The sequence below is a fragment of the Mercenaria mercenaria genome, chromosome 6 (assembly GCF_021730395.1).
Source record: "Mercenaria mercenaria strain notata chromosome 6, MADL_Memer_1, whole genome shotgun sequence".
In the NCBI taxonomy this organism is placed as follows: domain Eukaryota; kingdom Metazoa; phylum Mollusca; class Bivalvia; order Venerida; family Veneridae; genus Mercenaria; species Mercenaria mercenaria.
In genome coordinates this window covers 46,206,262-46,229,831 of record NC_069366.1, presented here as the reverse complement: position 1 = coordinate 46,229,831, position 23,570 = coordinate 46,206,262, and the positions used below count along the sequence as shown (strand labels likewise).

The 23,570-nt window shown below is 34.5% G+C and overlaps 1 protein-coding gene across 7 annotated transcripts; it reads right to left on the bottom strand.

Annotated features, from left to right (window-relative positions):
- Positions 1 to 364: 364 nt before the first annotated feature.
- On the bottom strand, positions 365 to 23,556 carry LOC123549015 (lysosome membrane protein 2-like). 7 transcript variants are annotated; one of them, XM_053545737.1, is made up of 14 exons: positions 23,460 to 23,556; positions 13,845 to 14,117; positions 12,474 to 12,631; positions 11,256 to 11,397; positions 9,028 to 9,228; positions 8,584 to 8,675; positions 7,253 to 7,302; positions 6,465 to 6,534; positions 5,691 to 5,875; positions 4,887 to 5,017; positions 3,359 to 3,432; positions 2,580 to 2,631; positions 1,579 to 1,740; positions 365 to 554 (listed from the first exon to the last, which is right to left on the bottom strand). In XM_053545737.1, exons 2-14 carry the CDS (start codon positions 13,962 to 13,964, stop codon positions 420 to 422), a joined length of 1,572 nt encoding a protein of 523 aa, XP_053401712.1. In that variant the 5' UTR covers positions 13,965 to 14,117; positions 23,460 to 23,556; the 3' UTR covers positions 365 to 419. The 7 variants fall into 7 exon arrangements, with proteins under 7 accessions (XP_053401712.1, XP_053401710.1, XP_053401709.1 ...); XM_053545735.1 differs by lacking the exon at positions 23,460 to 23,556 and adding an exon at positions 23,300 to 23,425; XM_053545734.1 differs by lacking the exon at positions 23,460 to 23,556 and adding an exon at positions 18,112 to 18,231.
- Positions 23,557 to 23,570: the final 14 nt, after the last annotated feature.

Genomic DNA, 23,570 nt, shown 5'->3' with positions numbered 1-23,570 from the left:
CATGAGAAAACCAACCAGGCCAGACTGCGCGGATGCCTGCAGTCTGGTCAGGATCCATGCTGTTCGCTAACAGTTTCTCTAATTGCAATAGGCTTTGAAAGCAAACAGCATGGATCCTGACCAGACTGCGCAGATGCACAGGTTGGTCTGTATCCATGCTGGTTACAAATGCACTAAGTTGGTTTTCTCATGGTGAGGCTCAAATCACTATATTTCATGATTAGAACAGCAGTTGATTTTCCACTGACTAGTTTTCCGCACCAATCAAATTACTGAACTTGTTCGTATCACAATATCCAGTTTAATATAGTTGTATCACACACTGAATTTAAACAGCTTTTAGCTATTTTTACTTGTATGTGTGGTCAACAGAACATTGTCAATTTTTGAGACACTTCCATCTTAGACTGAAATATCCTTTACGTAACTTGATTTGATTGGCCAATATCTGGATGTCCATTTTGATTGGTCTCGTCAGCAGTGATGTCATCATCATAATTAACTATTGGTTGAGTATCATTGACTGTATCTGACCTTCCTCCATGGGCTATAAACTAAAATAAAGTAATTCCTAATTAAAACATGTTAATTAAAAATTGATTGTTAAAAATAATTAAGACCTATGTTAACTATGCTGAATGATAGCTGTCTGGATTTCAATTAAATATTCAAGCCTTAGTATGGCATATAGAGAAGGTGATCATATTCTATTTTCACCAAGATTCAAAACCAAAACTAAAACATTACATGTCATATGATATTGTTATATTACCAATTTAAAGCACACTCAGAACTAGAAATGACTGCCACTAAGAGAAGCATAGAAAACAAGTTTAAATGTGCTTTATGCTGACAGATTTATTCAAAGGGCTGTAACTCGGAACACATACAATAAAGTTAGTTTGTTTGTACACAAGCTGGCATGTGGATCATACCACCATCCTTCACAGGGTGGCTTCCTCAAATGAAAGAACAGAGTTTCAAAGCCACAGCAGTAAGAGAAGAGGAAGGTGATTTAAGGGAAATTTAAGAAATAATATCTCCAACAGTGAACTGTCATTGAATAAAATCATTGTTTGGAGTTCAGGTGTGCCCTCGTGATACAGTAATACTCATCTGAACAACAATGATTTTATTCACAAGCAAATCACCGTTTGAGAAATATTATTTTCATTATAACATGTTTTTAAGAATTATTATCAACACCCTTGAAGACATTCAACAACCATCAAAAAAGTTGCTTTCTCTGTGTGGTTTTCTTCTGGTGTGGCACTATAACACTTGACACTATGACATAATAATTGTGACATACAAACAGTGAATATATTGCAAAATAATACAGCCTTCTTTGTTTAACCTTTAGCCTGCTGGCGGCAAGTCATTCTGTCAGTGCAGACCAAGATCATCCTGCACATCTGTGCAGGCTCATATTGGTCTACACTGTTTGCTATTCAGTCAGTCAATTTTCAGTGAACACCCCTTCGAATAATAAATGGTACTGCTGATAGACCAGTCCATTTTAGAAATTAAGCAGGGTAAACAGGGAAATAAATCGGGTCATGTAGAAAAACAACATACACTTTTGGACAATCTATATTTCCAAACTCCATATATAACTGTAGAAATGAGCACCAAGGCCCCTGCTGAAATGAGGACTATCTCTGTGACATGTATGATGAGTAATGGGGTAAACAACAGGTGGAAAAACTTCTTTGAACTTTTATCATCAATAGCAGCACTCTGCAATAGAAAATACACATTCTTACATCAATGCGTAACTATTTTTCAATGCAGACAGCAAGAAATAGTTTTCATGGGGTTGCTATTGTATCCATTCTGGAAATCAAATCCCAATGAACAATTTACATTCTGAAATAGTCTAATGTTTGCAGAAATCATTAAATTTTGTACCCACAAAATTAATTATTAGCACTAGATATAGTATTGAAGTAGCACAAAAATCATCAGCCCTTCATCTATATAAATTTATACTGCGATTTAAAAGTAACACATGTCATCCGCACCTTCAACTTGTGATAGATTCTTTTTTGCATACTGTACTTTTCAGTTAACGGAAGAAAGAAAACAAAACAATAAAAAATTATTACTTTTCTTTGAGGCACTATTTTACTATAGTAGTGTACATATTTAAGCATTCATGCAAAAATTATAACTTGTGAGTCATCTAACACCCTGGGGTGTAATACACATTTTTCCAGCACTGGCAAAATATGGAAAAATCCTGTCCAGCATGCAAGAATGACTATTCCTTCCATAAGTACTGCAACATGTTAAAATTGTAAATGTGCAATACTTTCTTTATGGCCTAATATGATAGCAGGTTCTTTTGTAAACACAGGGGAGATATCATTATAAATTGTGACATACATGATAATTTGCAGAAAAAAGTTATCTTCATAAAAACAATGATGGAACATTAGAATAGTTTAGATCAAGCTATTGTAAGAATGCCAAAACAATATGATTATTAAACCTGTTTGGCAACTGGTCTTGTCTGTTAACCAGCTCCCAACCAGCACATAAAAGAAAGCAAACAAGGACTTCTGAGCATTCCTTACCTCATTTAACCAAAACACTGGTAAAAATACTGGCTTTATTTTTAACGTCTCCCTGAAAAAAAGGTATGTATGAAAATGCCTCTTTATAAATCAAATAACCTGAACTGAACATAACGAAGTTGATGATCAACAGTTTTTACCCATATTTTTGCTCCTGAACTACTCTGTTTTACTGTGAAATTAAACATAGCTTGATGCATGTACATGTATGTTACAGGGTCAAGTTCAATAGCTAAGTGTTATAGTTGACTTTAGAAGATATTTTTGAATGAAAGCACAATAACCATTCAAAGTATCAAACATTCTAACACGATCCTATTCATTTTCCTATTAAACAAAGAAGGCAGAAAGCAGTTAATTATTATACAACAAATCACTGTTCTGACGTCACAATTATTACGTCATGGCGTCAAACGGCATAGCAGCGCGCTGGAAAAGAAACCGATTGAAAACGGGCAAATATTCAATGAATGTCGTCAAGAATGTACTTAAAAATCCTTGGTAACGTGTTAGAATCGAAATAATATATCTCATTTAGTGATTTGCTCTTGAATAAATCATTGTCGTTCAGATGCGTATTATTATATCACTCTGGCTGCGCCCTCCTGATATAATTCCTTCGCATCTGAACTCCAACCAATGATTTATTCAATGACAAATCACTGGATGAGATATATTATTTCTTAAATAAAACAAAGCTTCTGAGTTCCTGTGTTCAGAGGATGCCTACCTTATTTTTCTTGTACTTGCTAACCAAAAATATAACAAAAGCAACTTACGGAACATCTGCTAAAGGTTCCAAGTACATATTTATTTGGAGTCTTTTAGCTGCTTGTAGCACCAAACCCGTATACTGAAAATTGAAAAATTGATTAGATTACATCCGAAGAAATGCAGAGGAACAGAATAAATCGAACGGAAAATGGTACAAAATGTCAATCAAAAGCAAGATTAGTCAAACCTGAATTAAGCAGCCAGCCAAAGAAGCAACAGAACATGGTAGCTTAAAGGCACTGGCCTCCAGATTGTTTGAAAACAACAAAAAAAAGATTTGTTTAGATATCTGGAAATTAACGCTATATTTCTTAAGAATGCTTTGAAACTTAATTACTGACAGACTGTATGTCATGGAAACACATGAGAATTAGATGTTTTTACTACTTTTTACTATGATAATCGAAAATGCTTTACTCAAGGTAAATTGCCTCGATTATAAATATCTATATTTAAGGCAAATTGAACACTAAATCCTCTAAAGCAGTATTGGTAACGACAGCGGAAAACTTCTTTACTGCCGTCGCGGTCCACTTTCAATTCCCGACGCTGTCATCTTTCTTTCTTGATTTGGCATTTTTAAAATAGCTCAGAAACAAAACCTCTATTCTAATGTTCATAATATGACCAAATTTCCATTTGAAAGAAAGATCATTTTTTAGCCAAAATCTGGAGGTCAGTGCCGTTAAGGCAGATGTTTGCTTTAATAAGACTAGTTCAAATTAGAACAGAAAGTCAATTTGAGAAGTTTGCTGACTGGCTGCTTAATGCAAGTCACTGCTTAATAGTAGTACAGGTGTATCTATAAATTCTCATCAATAAATCAATGACATTCATAATTCAATTTATAAAAAGTCTGAATCTGAGGTGTTGCTTGTTTTGGGTTTTAAACCGTTTGTCAACAGTATTTCAGTTATGTAACTGTGGGCAGTTAACTGTTAACCTAACTAGTGTTCCTGGATTCTGTACCAGTACAACCTGTTCTTCGCAAGTAGCTGCCAACTTCCCCACATGAATCAGAGGTGGAGGACGAATGATTTCAGACACAATGTCTGGTATCAAATCGTCATGAAGAACATATGCCTCGCCCGGGGATCAAACTCAAAACGCCGCAATCCGTAGATCTGCACTCCCCCAATTGAGCTAAGTGGGCAGATTGAATCTGAGGTGATCTTACATTTACTTCTGAGGGCAAAGAGATTTGCAGTTGTGGTAAAAACGAGTATTTCGTTGGGATCTGAATTTGTAAATTTCACATACTGATATCAGAAGACAAAATAAATCAAAATTTTCCTTTTTCACTGTGATTTAATTTCATGGATTGACCAAACCAAAAAATCCACAAAAATTAGCCCCCCCCACCTCCCACTCCCCCCATGAAAATAAATGATTTCACAGTAATCTATGAATATACTGTATACATTAATTTATAGAAAATGAAAATCAATGATACAGCTGGCATGTTCCCGACAATCTTATTTATTAAATTTATTGAAAGGTATTAACTCTATGAACTTATCAAAATGAACTCACAGGTTCTAAATCTATTACTGTGTTATGCTCCTCTATATTAGGATTGATACCGTCGACACCATGGATATATCGTGGATCACCAAACAGAAAATGGGGAAATGATATTGCTACTGGTAAATGGAAGAAGTCAACTGAAAAATACAATGATACATTTTTTTACACATTTCTACTTGACTGAAATTGCTTAAATTTTTTGGGCAAAATGGCCATAAGAATGGTGGATATATATTCCTAAATTTTTTATGTTTGAAGATAAAATGAATTGTAATTTCATATTTTTAATGGGATTTAATTTTATTGTTTTACACCACCTGGTATCCATAAAAATAGCTCTCCAACAATAACTAATTTCACAGTAATACACTGAAAGTGTATTTACATGTAGTAGAACAGTGCTAAATGCATTTTCTCATGTCGAACCAAAATTCAACTTGAAATGGTTATTTTCTGTTAACATAAAAAAGCTGAAAAAGATGTTCCTAGGTAACCAATTTAAAATCAAGAATTAATTTGAACATATTTTTCTAAATTAAGAGATCTCCCAAAATGTTCTGTTGTCACAAGTTTCAGACACTGTACAGAAAGCCTACCCCATTTCCAAACCAAAAATGTTTTTTTTCCTAATATAACATCCAATTTTTTTATTTTTTATTTACAAAGCTGCTCCTTGTCAGAGAGAAATACTGTCTATTTTTCAAGACAAAATGTCAACCTCTTGAAAACTTCCAAACTTGAAACATTGAACATTATTTCATTTTCAACTCAAAGAAGTGTGTTATATGAAAGTAGTTACTGTACACTTACCTGATTGACACCTTGTAATATTGACTACACCATTTCCTAAACAATTTTCTCGTGCGGGTGTACAAAAACCTATGTTGTCTGGATTAAGTGTAACATTGGCAAGACCATCAGGTGCAGCTCCAAACCGCCACAGACCTATACCTTGTGGAGTTTGTACTTCTGTATAGAATATACCAGGTACACTCCTGAAATCACCAAACATATACATAATCACATGATCATACTTCTGACATAAAAGTGGAAAGTATTACAACCATATTTGAACCTACGATTTTTTTTGTTTTTTAATCCTATTTCTTTGCCATGTTCATTAACAGAATTAGTCTAATAAGTTATGTCACTGCATTCTCATCAATAAGACGACTGATTTCATTCATACATGAATATTCTTGCTTCCCAGACAGGATTTTCCTGTGTTTTTGCTGGTGCTGGAAAAACTCATCTTACACCCATGGTGCAAGATGACTCATTATTGTGCTGAAAGTTACGAATGAATGCGTAAATTCATAGTCTACTATAATAAAATAGTGCTGAAAAGAAAAAACATTTGTTTTAATATTTAATTTCTTCTATTAATTGAAGAATACAGTATGCAAGAGAAAGAATCTATCACTAAATGAAGGTGCGGATGGATATATCTGGTTCTCGGGGTAACTGTTTCGCAGTAACTCCACAGAGCCTCGTTACTGCCTAAACAGTTACCCTCAAGCCAGATATTTCCATCTGCACTTTCAATCAGTAAAAGATTCTTATAATATAAATATTAAATTTTACCTGCAAATATCAGAAGCAAAGGTATACATTTTTTCACTCTTCGGTAAATATGGTGGACCAAGAGTGCCATCTGAAAACATCATTTTACATGTAATCATCAAAGTGACTTTCTTAATACAGATTTAATCTAGAGTTCAATAACCAATGTTGATACTAGTGCAAATGTGGTCTTAGTGCATATCAAGCAGCACTCTAAACAGTTTCCTTTCTACCCCTATTCCTGTTCAAAAACCTTTGCAAAAGTGTGGCTTCAGCTTTAAAAGCAGTCCATGTAAATACAGCCAAGAACTCTCTAAATCACTTTTTTGTTTCTTTTTATTTCTAAATTTTTAAGAAATTCACAAAAATCTACAGGTGTGTCCCTTTAAACGGGCTGCCCAATTAGTAAACTGTATAAAAACTCCATATATATCATATGTATTTATGACATAAAGCACAAAGATTATCCTACATTTCAACGTACCAACTCGTAACACAACCCAAGTGGTAGATGCATGACTTTAGATATGAAGATGTCATTCAAAACACTGATATCAAGTAGGGACCACAGCAACATCCTGTTCCAAGGATACAAATCTTTAGTTTGCAGACCAGTCTCCAAACTCAGACATCTGACTTGTCGCTTCAGCACACAATTTTGAAATTGACCAATGGCAAGCTTGCATTCTGAGACTGGTTCAAGTGTTTTAACTTCACAGCCTAGATTAGTAGTCATGTGTTCCTCTTATGGTGGGTTGTAATTATAGATTTTAAGAATGCTATAGATCCTGGAAACCATTTTCACATACCTGATCCATTTATCATATTAGCCCATTCAGTAGTCCAAAAATCTAGGTAACTAAAATAATGTGAAATAATAAAGGGATTAATTTATCTTACTAATCTAATACTTTCAGTAAATTTCTGAACTTTGTTGATTGAAAATCATCTTCAATTTCGTAATTGCAAAAATTGAACAATTAATCAACTAAGTTGTAAGCTGAATATAAAACTTCACAAAATACATCAGTAATTTTATACATGTATACACTAACTGGTACTATGATTGACTGTTAAAAGGAGTCTCAATTTTCACAAATCTTCAAAAATCAACGTGTCTTATAACATGTTAATAATATAAACTTTAAGTCATAATGGTGTTAAAAACATTAATTTAAAAGCACTGTTCTGGGTATTTTTTTAACACCCCTCATATATACTGACATCAAGTTCTTAGCCTGCTGGGGGTAAGTGATTTTGCCTTTGCGACCGGTGCAGAACAAGAATACCCTGCAGGCTGATCTAGGTCTTTTGTTTGTTTTATTGGGTTTAACCTTGCACCAACACTATCATGGGTCATATGGTGACTTTCCAGCTTTGATGGTGGAGGAAGATCCAGGTGCCTCTCTGTGAATTATTACATCAAAGGCGGGTACCTGGGTAGAACCACCGACCTTCCATAAGCCAGCAGTTCACTATTGTCAGTAAATTTTCAGTGAACAACCCTTTGAATGATAAGTGGTACTGCCCATATTGAATGATGGACCAGTCCATTTTAACAATTTAGCAGGGTAAAGGTTAAAAAGAAAACTGATGATGATAAACCACTTCTTTTTGCTTAACAAATCAACATGTAATGAAATATCATAAATTTTTTAAAACAACTTTGCTTGACATGACTTAAACACAGATTTACATGTAACTTACAACAAATGTATGTAGACCCAGTGGATTTTGTTTGGAGAAACTTGTTAAGCTTTTCAGAAATTATAATTGAGCCGTGCCATGAGAAAACCAACATAGTGGCTTTGCGACCAGCATGGATTCAGACCAGCCTGCGCATTCGCGCAGTCTGGTCAGGATCCATACTGTTCGCTTTCAGAGCCTATTGCAATTAGAGAAACCGTTAGCGAACAGTATGGATCCTGACCAGACTGCGCCAAAGCTGGTTTTCCGATGGCACGGCTCATATTGTGAATCTTTAGCATTCAATGGGTAACATTTGTTTGTGCATTTCATGTTTGCCAAGAAATAAATTTCTTAGCCCCAGAATTTTTCTCCCCACAAAATAGACATTTAAACAACATAACTTTGAGGCAACAAAATTAAATGAAATTACAGTATTTTATCAAATATTTACCTTGATCCATTATATTTATCTATGATACCAAGAGCAGATATATTGTTAGCACCTGTAAATACTGTATATACACCATCATCTGTGTTGTTTTTCTGCAATAAATAAAAAATGCAAATAATACTTTATTTAGGTCTTTTCTGCCAAAGGCCCTCAACAACAGAAAAAAAATCTTAAAAATGACTTACCTTGAAATTTTAAAACTGTAACCTTGAAATTCAAGTACAGTATTCAGCTCATTAATTTAAAAGCTGACAAATATTTTGGTGCAAAGTGACTGTAAAGGCAACTTCTGCAGTATCTCAGGAAAACCTAGTGTACAAATCTCATAATTTTTTCCTTCATAAAAACCCTGTAATTTTCAGAGTATAACATTTATACTTAGATGTAGAAATCAATGGAAATCATTTTATAGCCATAAAAACAAGTAAGGAGTATAAAACTTACATTCATAAAAAATCCAATATAATCTGTATAAAACCAGTTCGGATCTATTACTTTTGTCACATTCAATAAGGGATCATGGTAGCCCCAGATCAGCTCCTTCATCGGTCGTGCCATTAAAGGATGCTCCCCAAACAGCTGAGTTGCTGCGTAAATAGCTTCTCGCACTTTTGGATCTTCATATTTTAAGGCGTTGTACAAGGCCTGAAAGTATCAACATACATAAATACTTGTGCACATGTTTGGTTGCTTAATATAAAATATTTAACAAAAGATCTGGGTCTAAGGTAACAAAGCAGAGTCTGAAGACCAGTCTCAAAACTCCTGCAACCGATTGGTTGGTCTCGAGCTAAATTTTGAAACTGACCAATGAAAAGGCTGCATTCTTAGACTGGTCGCCAGCTGTACTTTCCTAACCTTAAGCACTATAGGTAATAGTAGGTATATCCAAGCACAAATTTGAAAATGAACAATGGCAAGGTCACATTCCAAGACAGGTCTCACAGCTCTGTTTTTATAACACTGGAGCTAGATATTTCAAATTTTGACTGCACATTGAAATCATGATGAAAGATTTTAGAGATCAAGAAAACAGCTGCTATGACAAACAGTCTGACAAGAGCAAAACTGATTAAACTTTATACAAGAAGTCCAAATGGGCCTAAGTCACTCATCTCAGGAGGAACTTTATCTTTTGGCCTTGCTTCTGACCAAATTTGGTTAACCTCTATTAAGTAGTTCATTCAAAGATATTTAGAGTATTTTTCTAGTTTTTGCTATGACAACCTCAAATGTGTAACCATTTGATTAAATTTTAGACGTCTAACCAAGGGTGTTACAGATTAAGTCCATAAAGTGATTTATAAGAAGTTGTTTAAAGATTTTTCTATTTTTAGTTTCAGTGACTAAAATGGGTGAAGCAAAACCATTTTCAAAAACTTAAGAGAGGTCTATGCAAGTATGCTACAGGTCAAATTTTGTAAATTACTAATAATCAATCAAGGAGTTCATTATTAAGTCATTTAAAACATTTCTACTTTTAGCTCTGGTGGCTCCTAAATGGGGTCAAGTGGGATCAATTGGACAATCTTGGGAGCGTCAATGCAAGGACTTTACATGCCAAGGTTGGTGATGATCCATCAAGCAGTTCACGAGAAGAATTATTTATGTATCTCTGATGGCAACTTAAATGAACTACGTAGGGCCATTCTAACGAACATGAGAGAGGACTACACAATGAGGCTACAGACCATTGGTGGAGATCCATCTCGTGGTACATGAAAAGAATTCAGTTAAAGAATTTTCAGTTCTAGCTGCCATTAAAAGTCACCATGTAGAACCATTTGATAAACTTAAGAAAGGTCCAAGAAAAAAAATGCTTCAGGTGAAGTTTGGTGATGATCTGTTTTAAAGCAAAGTGCATGAACTTGCTTAAAAGCTTTTTCTATCCAGAGTTTTAGCAGCTCTTTAAAGGTGCCAAGGGGAACCATTTGAAAACAACAATTGAGAGAGGGCCATATAAGGATACTACAGACCAAGTTTGATGAAGATCTATCAAGTGGTTCATGAGAAGAAGTCATTTAAAGGATTTTTTTCTATTCTTAGTTCTTATGGCCCCTACAAGAAGCTAGTGCAAATCATTTGAACACATACATAAAAGGTCTAAAAAAAGAATGCTACAGACCAAGTTTGGTGAAGATCCATCTTACAGCTCATGAGAAGAAGCTGTTTAAAGGTTTTTCTATTTTTAACTCTGGCAGTCCGTAAAAGGGCCAGATGAAAAAAATTAAACAAACTTGAGAAAGGAACATACAAGAATGCTACAGACCTAGCTTGGTATAATTCTGACAGTAGTTTCAGAGGAGAAGATAGTAGATTTTAAGTAAAAAAATATTGATGCAGGATGACAGATTCATGATGCCAGACCATCCAACTATACTAACAACCCACCCTGAACAAAGTTCTGATGAGCTAAAAATATAAATATTCATTAATATTCATAACTTTAGCATAGTGTCCATACTTTCTTTTTACTTTAAATTTGTTTTAAACTAAATTAAATCTCCTTAAACGCTTCATCTTCTTTTATGAATCCAAGGCCTTTTTAAAGCTATCTGAAACTAACAATTATTACATTAATGCAAACACCCCTAAGTTGCCTGACTTTTATGCAATTTCATTTAAACATTTTGAAAAAAACACAAGATTTTTTACTGTACACATATACTTACCCAGTAAACTGGATTAGGTGAAAGGAAAATGTCAGATTCTTTACCCTGTGACATTTCAGGTAGAAACGTGAAAATTCTCTTCTGTCTATATGATACAGTCCCATTGTCATTGAAAATGATATTGAACTTGACTCGCCTTTCACTGGGAATAAAATTAAGACAAAGAATGTAAATAATGCCCCCTTGTACTTTGCAATGTCAAGCTATCAACAGCAGTAAAATGTGCTTCCTGAAATCTTTATTTAGGCAAACCAGGCTTCAAAAAAAAAAACATCACAAATTTTAGTTCTTGCCAAAATAATGCAGCATTTCAACAGCAAAATAGCAACATTTTAGACATATAATGTAAAATCATCTAATTTCGAGAGCATGAAATTTCGTGGTTTTGGTCAAAACGGCAATTTCGTGGGGTTATGAATTCGTGGATTTCAACTTTTGAACATAAAATGAATGGGAATTTTACTTGTTCATTGGGATTAAATTTCGTGGATTGACTCAACCACGAAATCCACGAAAATTAGTCCCCGATGCATATTAATGATTTCACAGTACATCCATACCAATTTATAGGACAGTTAAGTTCTTACCTAACTAATGTACATAATAAATGTTGTTGTTTTTTTTCATTCTGTTTTCCTGATTTCTTTAGGTTTGGTAACAGTTCAAATCCATGAAATTATTCATGCAGTGTTTCATTTCTAATGAATAACAATGAAACATTGCCTGTACAAGCACTGACAAGCCAAGAACATGGGCTCACTAAGATCAATTCAAGAAGTCAGTGCTACTCTCTTTATATTGACCTATATTTGGAATATTCCAAACCCTGGAAAACTAGAGCAGTTTTCTCATTCTCTTGCAACCCAAAGCGATCAATGTTTTACTGTATACCGAGATTTTACTAGCCCTTAATGTTTAACCTGACGATTGTTATGTTGTATTTCAACATTATCGATCAAACAACAATCTGGTTTTCTTATACAGATATAAAACTTCAAAAGTATACAACACAGAATCAAAAATGAAAATGAGAGAAAAAAACTGAAAATCAAAGATAGGAATCAAAGTTTTACTTTGGAAAAACATTTGAAGTATATGATGTTAACACAGAGGTTTTCAAGCTTAGGACATTTTAAACACACCCTTGTAGCTCATACTGAAATGAAAACAACAAAGCTACAATTAATTTCTTAAAAGAAATGTTCACAGTAATTTTACCTGTATGTGTATGGGCCTACTTGATTCAGACTAGGTTTCTGTCCATCATAAAATTCCTGTTGATTGGTAATGTTGAACATGTAGATCTGCAGGTACACCGGAACTGGAGGGTCCTCCCAGTATTCATACACAGGTCCTCCCTTCCGGATAACTACAGTCTGGACAAATAAAAAGAGAAACATTTTAATATTACAACTTTTTATTTAAACCTGTATATTTTGCATTCCATTATAGGTCAATTGTGTCATTACGTAGTTATACAGTGGGTAGTTTAAATATTATTGAACATAAACTGCAGGTAAATGAACATGATGATGACTAAATGGCAAGAAGGAAACTTAACATCTCTTACCAACTATATTTCATGTTAATAAATAAGAATAAGTAAGTTTTCTGAGTTTTAACATCATTTCTATCTTCTTACAGTAGCTTATTTCACCAAAGCCTGGGTAATCAATGCTCACAAACAGGAAAGGCGACTCAATATTTCACGTCAAGTTCAGTGTGTGTGTGGGTGGGGGGGGGGGGGGGGGGGGTTAACGTCTTTTTCAACAATTTTTCTGTCATATAAATGACGGTGTCAACTTGTAGCAGTGAGCAGAATGCCCAACTAATAGTGCTGCCTCACTGGAATATCACACCATAGACACCTGACATGATACCCCACCCAGTCAGATTAAACTGACATCGGGATGACCAGTCCTAGCACTATCCTCTTAATGCTGAGTGCCAAGTTCAGATTAGGTTAAATACTAGAGATGCTTTTGAGAAAAGCGCAATTGTCTCCCACAACTGCCCCTATCAAAAATGTCTAGTTTCTCTGGATGATTTAGACGAGTGGATCCAATTAGATGGTCTAGACGAGTGGATCCAATTAGATGGTCTGGACGAGTGGATCCAATCAGTAATTCAAGGGCCATAATTCAAGTGCCTGGGCGGATTTGGCTAGTTATCGAACTTGGCCGAGGTCTTATGGTCAAACACATTTTGTTCAAGTTTGGTGAAGATCGGATGAGAAATGTTCGACTTAGAGTGTGGACAAGCTTTGTGACAGACAGACAGGCTGACACACAGACTGGAGTAAATCAATATGTCTCCCACACCACTGTGTGGTGGGAGACATAATTATCTATTCTATATTCAGCAGCATATTATATATTTTTGACATGTGAGCTACATTTCATGCTCTTGTTTCTGCCACACCATGTTGTCACTAACAGAAAAAAAGTTCAGTAACTCTTATGAAAACCTAATATGGAAGGTCATGTATGGCCGGAGTGATGAGCATGGAAAATATACAGTTTCCATGCAAGGTTTATTCACCTTAGTAGGAGATAAGAATGAAAATGTATTTTACATATTTGTACTTACATCTTCTACCTTTTTCTTGATAATATATTCCATCAATGGTATCATAACAGCCCCAATAATAGCAAGCCCCCATCCAACAACATTTGCTACCACAATACGCCTCTTTGTAGACCAACCCATTTTTACACAGCTTTGTCATTTACATACACTTTTATCATGTGCCAATTAATCTTTTTCAAAATATCATAGAATTGCAAGTACATTCCAGTTCCCATCTACAGAAGCCATCATTATGATCCCCTTTGATGGCAGTTCAATTCAGATCCATTTAAACTGAAAATAAAAAATAATAAATTTTCAAAAATCATATAATTTCAAATCTATATAACTAAATCAATTATTGGCTGGAATCCACAACAACTGTTGTTTTTTTTCTTCAGATCTTTCAAACTTTCAATTTCTTTGAATGTCGACACATTTAATATCTTTCACCACAAGAATCACTTACATATTAAAACACAAAATCACTTTTAAAAGATACACAAACTTCTAAGTGCAGAAATTAGCACAGAAACATGGGAAACAGAACAGATATATTAATTTTATCATTACCTTGATTAAATAGGTTATCATATCAAGGGAGCTGCAATACAATACACAATGTATATTCAACTACATTATCCTGTTGATAATTAACAGTTTAACAATACTTGCTTTATCGCATTACTCTAGATTCATTTGGTAATGTATTATAAAGGTCAAGTAAATAAACAAAAGAGGTCGCATTATATAAAGAGCATTGCTAAAAATCTTGATAAGTTTTGATAAAATAAAACCCCATTGATCACATCTTCATGGTCTAGTAGGGACCCCCTGGTATAGGAGAGATCGTGTTTGTATACAAATTCTATTTTTAGAACTGATAAGACAGTGATCGGGTGGGCAGAAGCCGACCGTCCATGTTTTTTGTAAACAGTGATGTTTTTCTAACGGTCTAAACTTTCTTAAAACACAAATTACATAAATAATTTTTTGATCAATGGAAAGGTTATAAAACAAGCAATTTATTGATTACTTTTAATTGTTATTTCGAAATAAAATGGATTAATTATGAACGCTTAACTTACACTGTTTTTCTAAAGGTTGTGAAAATCACTACGCCGCTTTTAAAATTATATGTCATTTAAAACGGTTATTCATTGAAAAAAGATATTTGGATACAAAAATATGAAGATTGTTAGTATTTCAAATCTTTTTGAATTTTGAAAATCCATAAATGAGCAAAAAAGTTATTAAAAATTAAAAATTCTGATTCAATACGCAAACGGTGTTAAAATCATTTGTTTTGCCAACCACCAGATAAACAGATGTTAACGCGTGACGTCACGGCGATCTCTCCTATGCTATAATTACCCTCTAATTAATTGCTGTTACATAATTGCTGATAAGCAGCAGATAAGGCTGGAGATGTTTATTAGATTTGGAGGCAAAGGAGTGAATCTAGGCCTTTAAATAGTAAGTGGATCTAGGCATCTAAGTCCAAAAAATGGGCATAACTAAAAAAAAAAAAAAATCAATTATACGAAAGTTTCAACCATGGCATATGCCCATGCCAACTGCATGTTAATGATCTATATCAAGTTTCATTAAAATTGGATGTAAACTATAGGAGGAGTTGAGTCCACAAGGTTAAGATTTAGTTGTAATATGTGATTAAGTCAAAAAGGGGCATTACTCAAAAATAAAATCGAACACAAAAGTCTTAACAAGAGGGCCATGATGGCCCTATATCGCTCACCTGTAATCATTGCACTTGAGGACAAGAAGGTCCTCAGAAAAAATATCTAAGTCCAAAGGACAGGAACAACAAAGCGAAGAAATTTAACCAAAAAGAAAAAAAAATTCTTACAAGGTATAGATATATCAAAATACACCTAAAAATCGGAGGTGCCATCCATGTTGTACCACAGAAAAGTGGTCTTGGTTTTTCCCTACGGCCAATAATAAAAAAGTTACTAAAAATAAGCTATTTATAGTAACGTAAAAGGGAAGTAATTAAAAAAATAAATATTGTAAGTGAACAAAAGAAGGATTTGCCAAATAAATCTGTTGACATAAATGGAAATCAGTATCTTCATTAGTTATGGAGATATACCCATTTAAGTTTGAAATTTAACATAAAATCAGTTCATAGTTATCTACCCTGATTGTCTCAATCCAACTAATAACAATTATGAAATTTCAAATAAGTCCTATAAGTACTTACTGATATAAATCCATTTTGATTACAATCAGGGGAGGTAATCAGATATAAAATAACTTTGGAACCTACCATTGGATCTGATTTGTCATGGAATCCAAGATTTTTCACAGATGGAGTCTTGGACACCCTTACTGGAAAAAGTTGGAGTCCCATTGTGAAAAAGTGGATTCCCATTCTTTTCTGCCAGTCAACCACTTAGGCGCAAGAATAAATAATAAACCAAAGGAAAATATTTAACTGTATTTAGGAAATGAATTTTACAACAGAGGGTTTGTTTGGGATCAAAATTTATCCTCTACTTCAGGGCCCTCTTCAATTACTCTCATAAGTTTTGTTACAGGTTCATGTTTAAGCCGTGCTCTTCCCTTTGTTTTAACTTTATTGTGTACACTGAAACCTCGTTCACATGCAACTGAAGTCATTGGTGAAACAAGCAATATTGTGGCAAGTTTGACAAAGTCAGGACACAGATCTCTGTAATCGCCTAAGAGATAGGTACAGGTTTCAGACAGGGATATGTTCAGAGATTTCAGAATGACTTTCAACTGAAAGTAATCAGACACTGTCCTTTCAGGATCAAATTATACCAGAGTCACCACCATACAGTTCACAAAATAATCTCAATTCTGATTCACCATGGCTTTTTAAATCACAATGTTCTTGAGTATCCCAGCAGGATGCAAGACAATATTCAGTAGCTGCAGACTTTTCATTGACTGTTCATCAAAATAGCTTCAATGTTCTCAGAACTGGTCGATGTACTGGGACGCAGTTCATTGTATCTCACTGAAGTGTTACTAAAGTATTTGTAGATTAGTTACAAAGTCTGCCGATAGTAATTAACCCTTACCCTGCTGAATTTCTACAATGGACTTGTCCATCTTCCAATTTGGACAGTACCATTAACTGTTTACAGGGGTGCTTACCAAAAAGATATTGGCTGAATAGCGAACAGTGCAGATCATGATCAGACTGCATGATCTACACTGGTCGCAAAGGCAAAACCAATCATGTCTAGTATGGTAAGGGTTATGAAGCAGAATGTCTTTGCAAGCCTGACCAGCTGCTAGGGCTGCTAATTTGTGCGCAACACAGTGGATCTGAATCATTTCTGGGTGTATTCTTTAAGCCTTACATCAACACCATTTTTCGGGCCATTCATAACTGAAGCACCATCACTGGCGAAAGTCATCAGCTTGGACATCATTGCAATCAAGGAAATGAATTACTGATTTGTTGTCACCATCAACACATTTGACATAAACATTTGATTTCTTAAATTATACTGTAATATCTGACTCAGAATGGTGTGCTTTCGTCCATAATTAAACCAATAAATTGTGAATGTGCAATATTCTGATCCATCTAAATTCTGTTCTAGTGTGGTGTTGATACATGTAGCTGAATGCAGAACTCTGCAGATTTGGTGAACCACCAGTTGATGCCATAGAATTTGTCCTTTTCACCTCTTTACACCACAAACACGTCTATAGCTTTCACACTGTCCTTTTCAATAACTTTTTCAAGCCACGGAAATGTCCTACACCAAGAATCATTCCACACAGTCCTATCTTTTTTCGCGGAACTTTCAGTTTCACTGGTATCCACATCACTGTGCTTGCCCTTTATGCCAAGTCTTTCTAAAGTTAACTGAGATATTATTTTCTTACAGTATCATATTTATGTCCATTTTTATATTTTTCTTGCACAAAGAAATTCAATACTTAAAATGACCAAATGATACTGGTCAGACAAGAGAATAAAGTTCGTATCACGTCCATTTTGAAAACAATGTGAGCAAATTATTGTTTAATTAATTCGGGAAATGGCTACGAAAAAGAACACAATTAAGTCCTGTGACTGTCCTGCAAACAGTCTAATTTCAATCATCATTTAATCCAATTATCGCGATTATTGACAGATTAAAAGCTCCTAAGTATGCTGCATGTTAAAAACCAAATTTAATTTTATTTGTGACATTATAAGAACAACAAATCAAAAAAAGTTTGCCACGTGTTGAAGTCTGTCATGTGTTGATTAGATTACGTAAACACACAATACTACCTTAACTACAAACAGTTCCAAATTGTATGTTTCAATGAAAGATCGAAATAGCTTTTCACTGAGTGAAACACCAGATGTGATATATTCAGTGAGTGGTATAGCAATAGGACCCCCCAAAAAAATCATAGACCAATACTTCCTTCAATCTGTATTGTGTGAATGGACAGTTCAGTTTTTAAACATCACACAATAGTTGAATGCAGCTTTATTTCAAGGAACAATTAGGTTTAAATTGCCTTGTAGTACATTTTGTAACTTTAAATTTCCTTGTACATGTAGTAACAATGAATGATGTGAAACCAAATACACATGAATAATTTTACCACCATCTTTTTTCTTTTATTAAAATTAGGTAGAAAGATGTCAATACTGTATGACACATGCCCCACGAAAATGTTTGATAGGAATAAAACTAAATACAAGAGAGCCACAATGTTCCTCAATCACTCACCTGAGTTTCACAAATAGCTTGAACAGATTTGGTAGCAGGTCACGCAAGGAAAATATCTGTGGAATCATTTTGAAATAGGGCTAAAGTTTTCTGACAGGAAGTTTTTCAAGTTTGCAATGAATAAATAAGAGTTGGTACATACACTGTATGTTTGTGGGGACAAGAGTCACAAGACCAAGAAAAAGTTATAAAAATATTACCTTTAATTCTTTTATTTACGGGTGTGTATGTACTGGGTGGGGGTAATGTGGGGTTTGAGCAGGAGGAGTACATAAAATCAACAAGTTTATGTGTATTAACATTACTATGCATTAGGTTTAAAATAGTTCACACTGCATACATGTATAGGAAATGTGTGTATAAATGTGAACTACCACTAAAAATACTGGCAATATTTTTTTTAACAATCAACTGCTAATGCATGACATTTAATTATTAAAGAATGTAACATGCAAACTTAATTTATATATATATTTAGAGAAGTTAAATACATTTAATGCGAATTTGATACATCTGAAGTAACTTAGTATCTAAAGATAAAATATTTTAGTGAAAATTAGCACTGTATAATCTTTAAAAAGGTTTAAGCGGCAAAATTGTATTGTATTGTTTTCTGCAAACTGATTAAAGTATACTTATAATAATATGGTAATATAACAACCAAAGAGCTATAAAAATAAACAGATCGGCAACTTGAAAGGCATATCTAGAGCAAATCTCGCCAACATCACATGGGAACTGAATGAGATCTCGTTTTACCGGTGTATGAAACAGACAGCAGCAGGATAAAAATTTGTGTTGTGAAAACTTTCTATCAGAACCTTTGTTTATAATGTGTTTTAAATGTTATAAGTATTTTCTCCACAGGGAAGGAATGAATTTATGATTGGAAGTCTGAGAAATCAACAGTTAATTGTCATTTGAAAATTGGACCCGATTCCGTTTATTACGTGCCAGCCGAATCGCCAGTGTAATACTTTAATAAGCATCTATTCATTCTGTTGATTTGATCACAATTGATCAAGTTGGCAAACGCTTCAATATGATAACATGCTGACAACTGACACAAGCTTATGCCAGATATCTCCTGTTGCCATTCTGTGTATCTAATACTTCTTTGTAATAACATATTGTCACACGTTTACTTAACAAATAATCAAGGCCTTCGAGTTGTTTATCGTCTGATTTACAACGGTTCAGAGTTCAGATGCGTAGGAATTGAACCACGAGGGCGTTAGCCCGAGTGGTTAAATACTGAAGCATCTGAACGATGAACTGTGGTAAATAAGACGATAAATCACTAGAAGGCCTTGATTGTTTTCATTCTGACATGCTCATTGATATTTTTTAATAAATATTATACTGGACTTCATTTCCGCGAGAAGTAATGTATCGGACGTCATGCGGCAATTTGACGTCATAACTGACGTCATAATGCTCTCTTACCGGTCCGCGCGTCAACCGTTGTTTATCGCAGATTATACAGAGCTTGATTTTCTTCTTTGTTTAACTGGAAATCAAATCGAGCCATGTTAGAATTTAATTTTTATTGTTTTCTGCAAAATTATTAAAGTATACGTAGGACAATATGGTTAGTTTAACTTATCCCATGCATACAGTTTGTTATATTGAGATGGTCAAACTGTGCCATATGGCTGCAAATGTCAGATATTAACAAGAGTGCCAGAATGTCACAATATATGCCAGTCATAACAAATTTCTTTACACTAGCACCTGTATTTGCAAATGGAATTTGAATTCTGTGGTTGTGTAGTAATTATTGTAATTCTTTTGTTTTCCTAAGTCCACAAAAAAAACTCCTTACCAGGTAGTCTACCGCAGAGATACCTTTAAAATACACCTAAAGTTTGAAAGTGGCATCTATGTTGTACCACAGAAAAGAACACTCAAATATAAAAAAGTTACAATATAAGTTATTTATAGTAACAACTAAGGGAAGTTAATCTTTAAAAACAACAACAACAAAAAAATCAAACAAGAGCTCCGCCAAGCGGGGCAATATACGCCCAAAGGGTTACATCATAGGATGGGAGCAAAATTTAAAGAACTTGACTGTTGTAGCCCAAAGGACTGATACAACATAACAAAAACTTCAAAAAGCAAATCTAAGTCCACAAAAAAAAATATTCAAAGTCCACAAAAAAATCCTTATCAGGTACAGGTATGTAAAAATACACCTAAAAATTGGAGGTACCATCCATATTGTACTACAGAAAAGTTGTCTCGGTTTTTCCCTACGGCCAATAATAAGAAAGTTTCAAAATAAGCTATTTATAGTAACATAAAAGGGAAGTAATTAAAAAACATTTTATTGTAAGTAAACAAAAAGGAGATCTGCCAAAGACAAGAGCATTGCAATGCAGAGCAATATACACAAAGCAAAGTCATATATGACCTTTATCCATGAACATATCAATAAGAAATACAAAATCAAGAAATACTACATCACCTACTCTACACCTTCAAGACCAAGAAATAGAATTGACAGGCACTGAAAAACTACTAGGAGTATATGTAGACAACAATCTAAAATGGAAAACACATGTACAAACAATGTTAAAAAAATGTAATTCACAGCTCTACTTGCTTCTTAGAATTAAACAATATCTTGATCTTCATTCTAGAAAACTTCTTTAATGCTTACATACTGCCTCACTTGGACTACTGCTGCACTATTTGGGGAAACTGCAGCAATGAATTACTTTCAGCGATTATCAAATTTCAAAAAAAAGAGAGCTGCCAGAATAATCTTGGACAAAAGTTTCGATACCTCTTCAAATGAATTATTTAAAGAACTAAATTGGATGTCATTTGACCAAAGAATTATGTACAAAAAGTCAATTCTCATGTATAAATCTATAAATGAACCATCATTTCCACTTTACATGAAAAATAAATTCCAAACAGTTAATCACAGGCACAACTTAAACCTAAGATCTGTACAAAATTCAAACTTAATTATACCAAAACCAAAAACAGAATTGTTTAGAAAGTCATTTTCTTACTCCGGTCCAAAAATATGGAATGACATTCCAACACAAATTTGAAATTCTGACACTCTTCGGAAATTTCAAACATCTTATGTCCAGTGGCAATTCTCTAACTAAATTTTTGCATTATATAATCATATTAATATCTAAACTGTTAGTGATGAATTGATAAAAATCATTACTTCAAATATTTCATTTTTATTATGTTTCGTACTGTTTACTGTACATATTTTGTGTATTATGTTGACTGTATATATGTTGTGTATATGTTGAGGCCCGCATGGAAGATCGGGAAACCGAATGCGTTAGCCTCATTAAATAAAGACGTTATTTACTTACTTAATTACTTACTTAAGTGTGACCTTGACCTTGAAGCGAGTCATCCGGAACATGCACTCTGCATGTCGTCTCAGTGTGGTGAATATTTCTGCCAAGTTTCTTTGAAATCCTTCCAGCAGTTCAAGAGTTACAGAGCGGACACGAAACAAACTGATATGACTTTTGACGCCTAAGTGTGACCTTGACCTTGAAGCGAGTCATCCGGAACATGCGCTCTGCATATCATCTCAGTACGGTGAACATTTGTGTCAAGTTTCTTTGAAATCCTTCAAGGGGTTCAAGAGTTACAGAGTGGACACTAAATTGCTAATGGACAGATGGACGGACGGACAGACGGACACCAGCTTCATAACATAATACGTCCCTTCGAGCATACAAAAAGAAAATTGGATGTAACATGCATGTTGTACTACAGAAAACTGGTCTTGATTTTTCCCTATGACTAGTAATGAAAGCATTACAATATAAGCTATTTACATGTACAGTAACAACAAAGGGAAGTAATTCTAAAGAAGGGACCTGCGCATCTCACTCCGTCTCATGATGGAGTATAATTGTGCCAAGTTATATCAAAATCCCTCCATGCATGAAGAAGAAATGCTCTGGACAAAGTCATTCTTGTATCTGACCTTTGGCCTCTAAGTGTGACCGTGACCTTAGACCTAGAGACCTGGTTCTTGCGCATGACACTCTGTCTCATGGTGGTGAACATTTGTGCCAAGTTATATCAAAATCCCTCCATGCATGAAGAAGAAATGCTCCGGACAAAGTTTTCATTCTTGTATCCTTTGACCTCTAAGTATGACCTTGACCTTAGACCTAGGGACCTGGTTCTTGCGCATTACACTCCGTCTCATGATGGTGAACAATTCTGCCAAGTTACGTCAAAATCCCTTCAAGCATGAAGAAGATATGCTCCGGTCAAAGTCATTCTTGAATTTGATCTTTGACCTCTAAGTGTGACCCTGAGTCTTGACGGTGACCTTAGACCTAGGGACCTGGTTCCTGCGCATGACACTCCGTCTCATGATGGTGAACAATTGTGCCATGTTTCATCAAAATCCCTCCATGCATGAAGAAGACCCGCCCGCCCGCCAGCCAGGGGCGATCCCATAATACATCCCGTTTTTCAAAAAAAGCAGCAGTAACAGTAAGCTTGTCTAACAATATGATATTATAATAACATAATGTCAAACATATACTTTAATCAGTTTGCAGAAAACAATATAATGCACAACTTTTTTTAATCAATGCAAATATAAAACAGAGATGGCCCTAACTGGGTTCCATACTTAGTCTAATATCAAGCTGGTCCTGACAACTATAAAATATCAATATGAGACCAAAGAGTAAATAGTCCTGAAAAAATCAACTAGGCAAATCTTACAAATCAACTTGCTGTAAAGAGAAGAAAGTGTCAAATTCATTCCTTTTGGTATTTTTGTGATTGCACTCGACTACAAAATGTAAACATTGGTTTTGCAGCCTGCATGTGTCACAAAACTATTCGTGATCAAATGTCTAAAAATCGTAAAAAGGATACTGACGCTTGATCATTTTGTGTAGTCTTATTCGCATTTAATTGATTCCTACATAGTTTCCGTGCATGTTTTCAAATGAAAGCTAATTTGTTCTAGTGGATAGGTCACCTATGACAC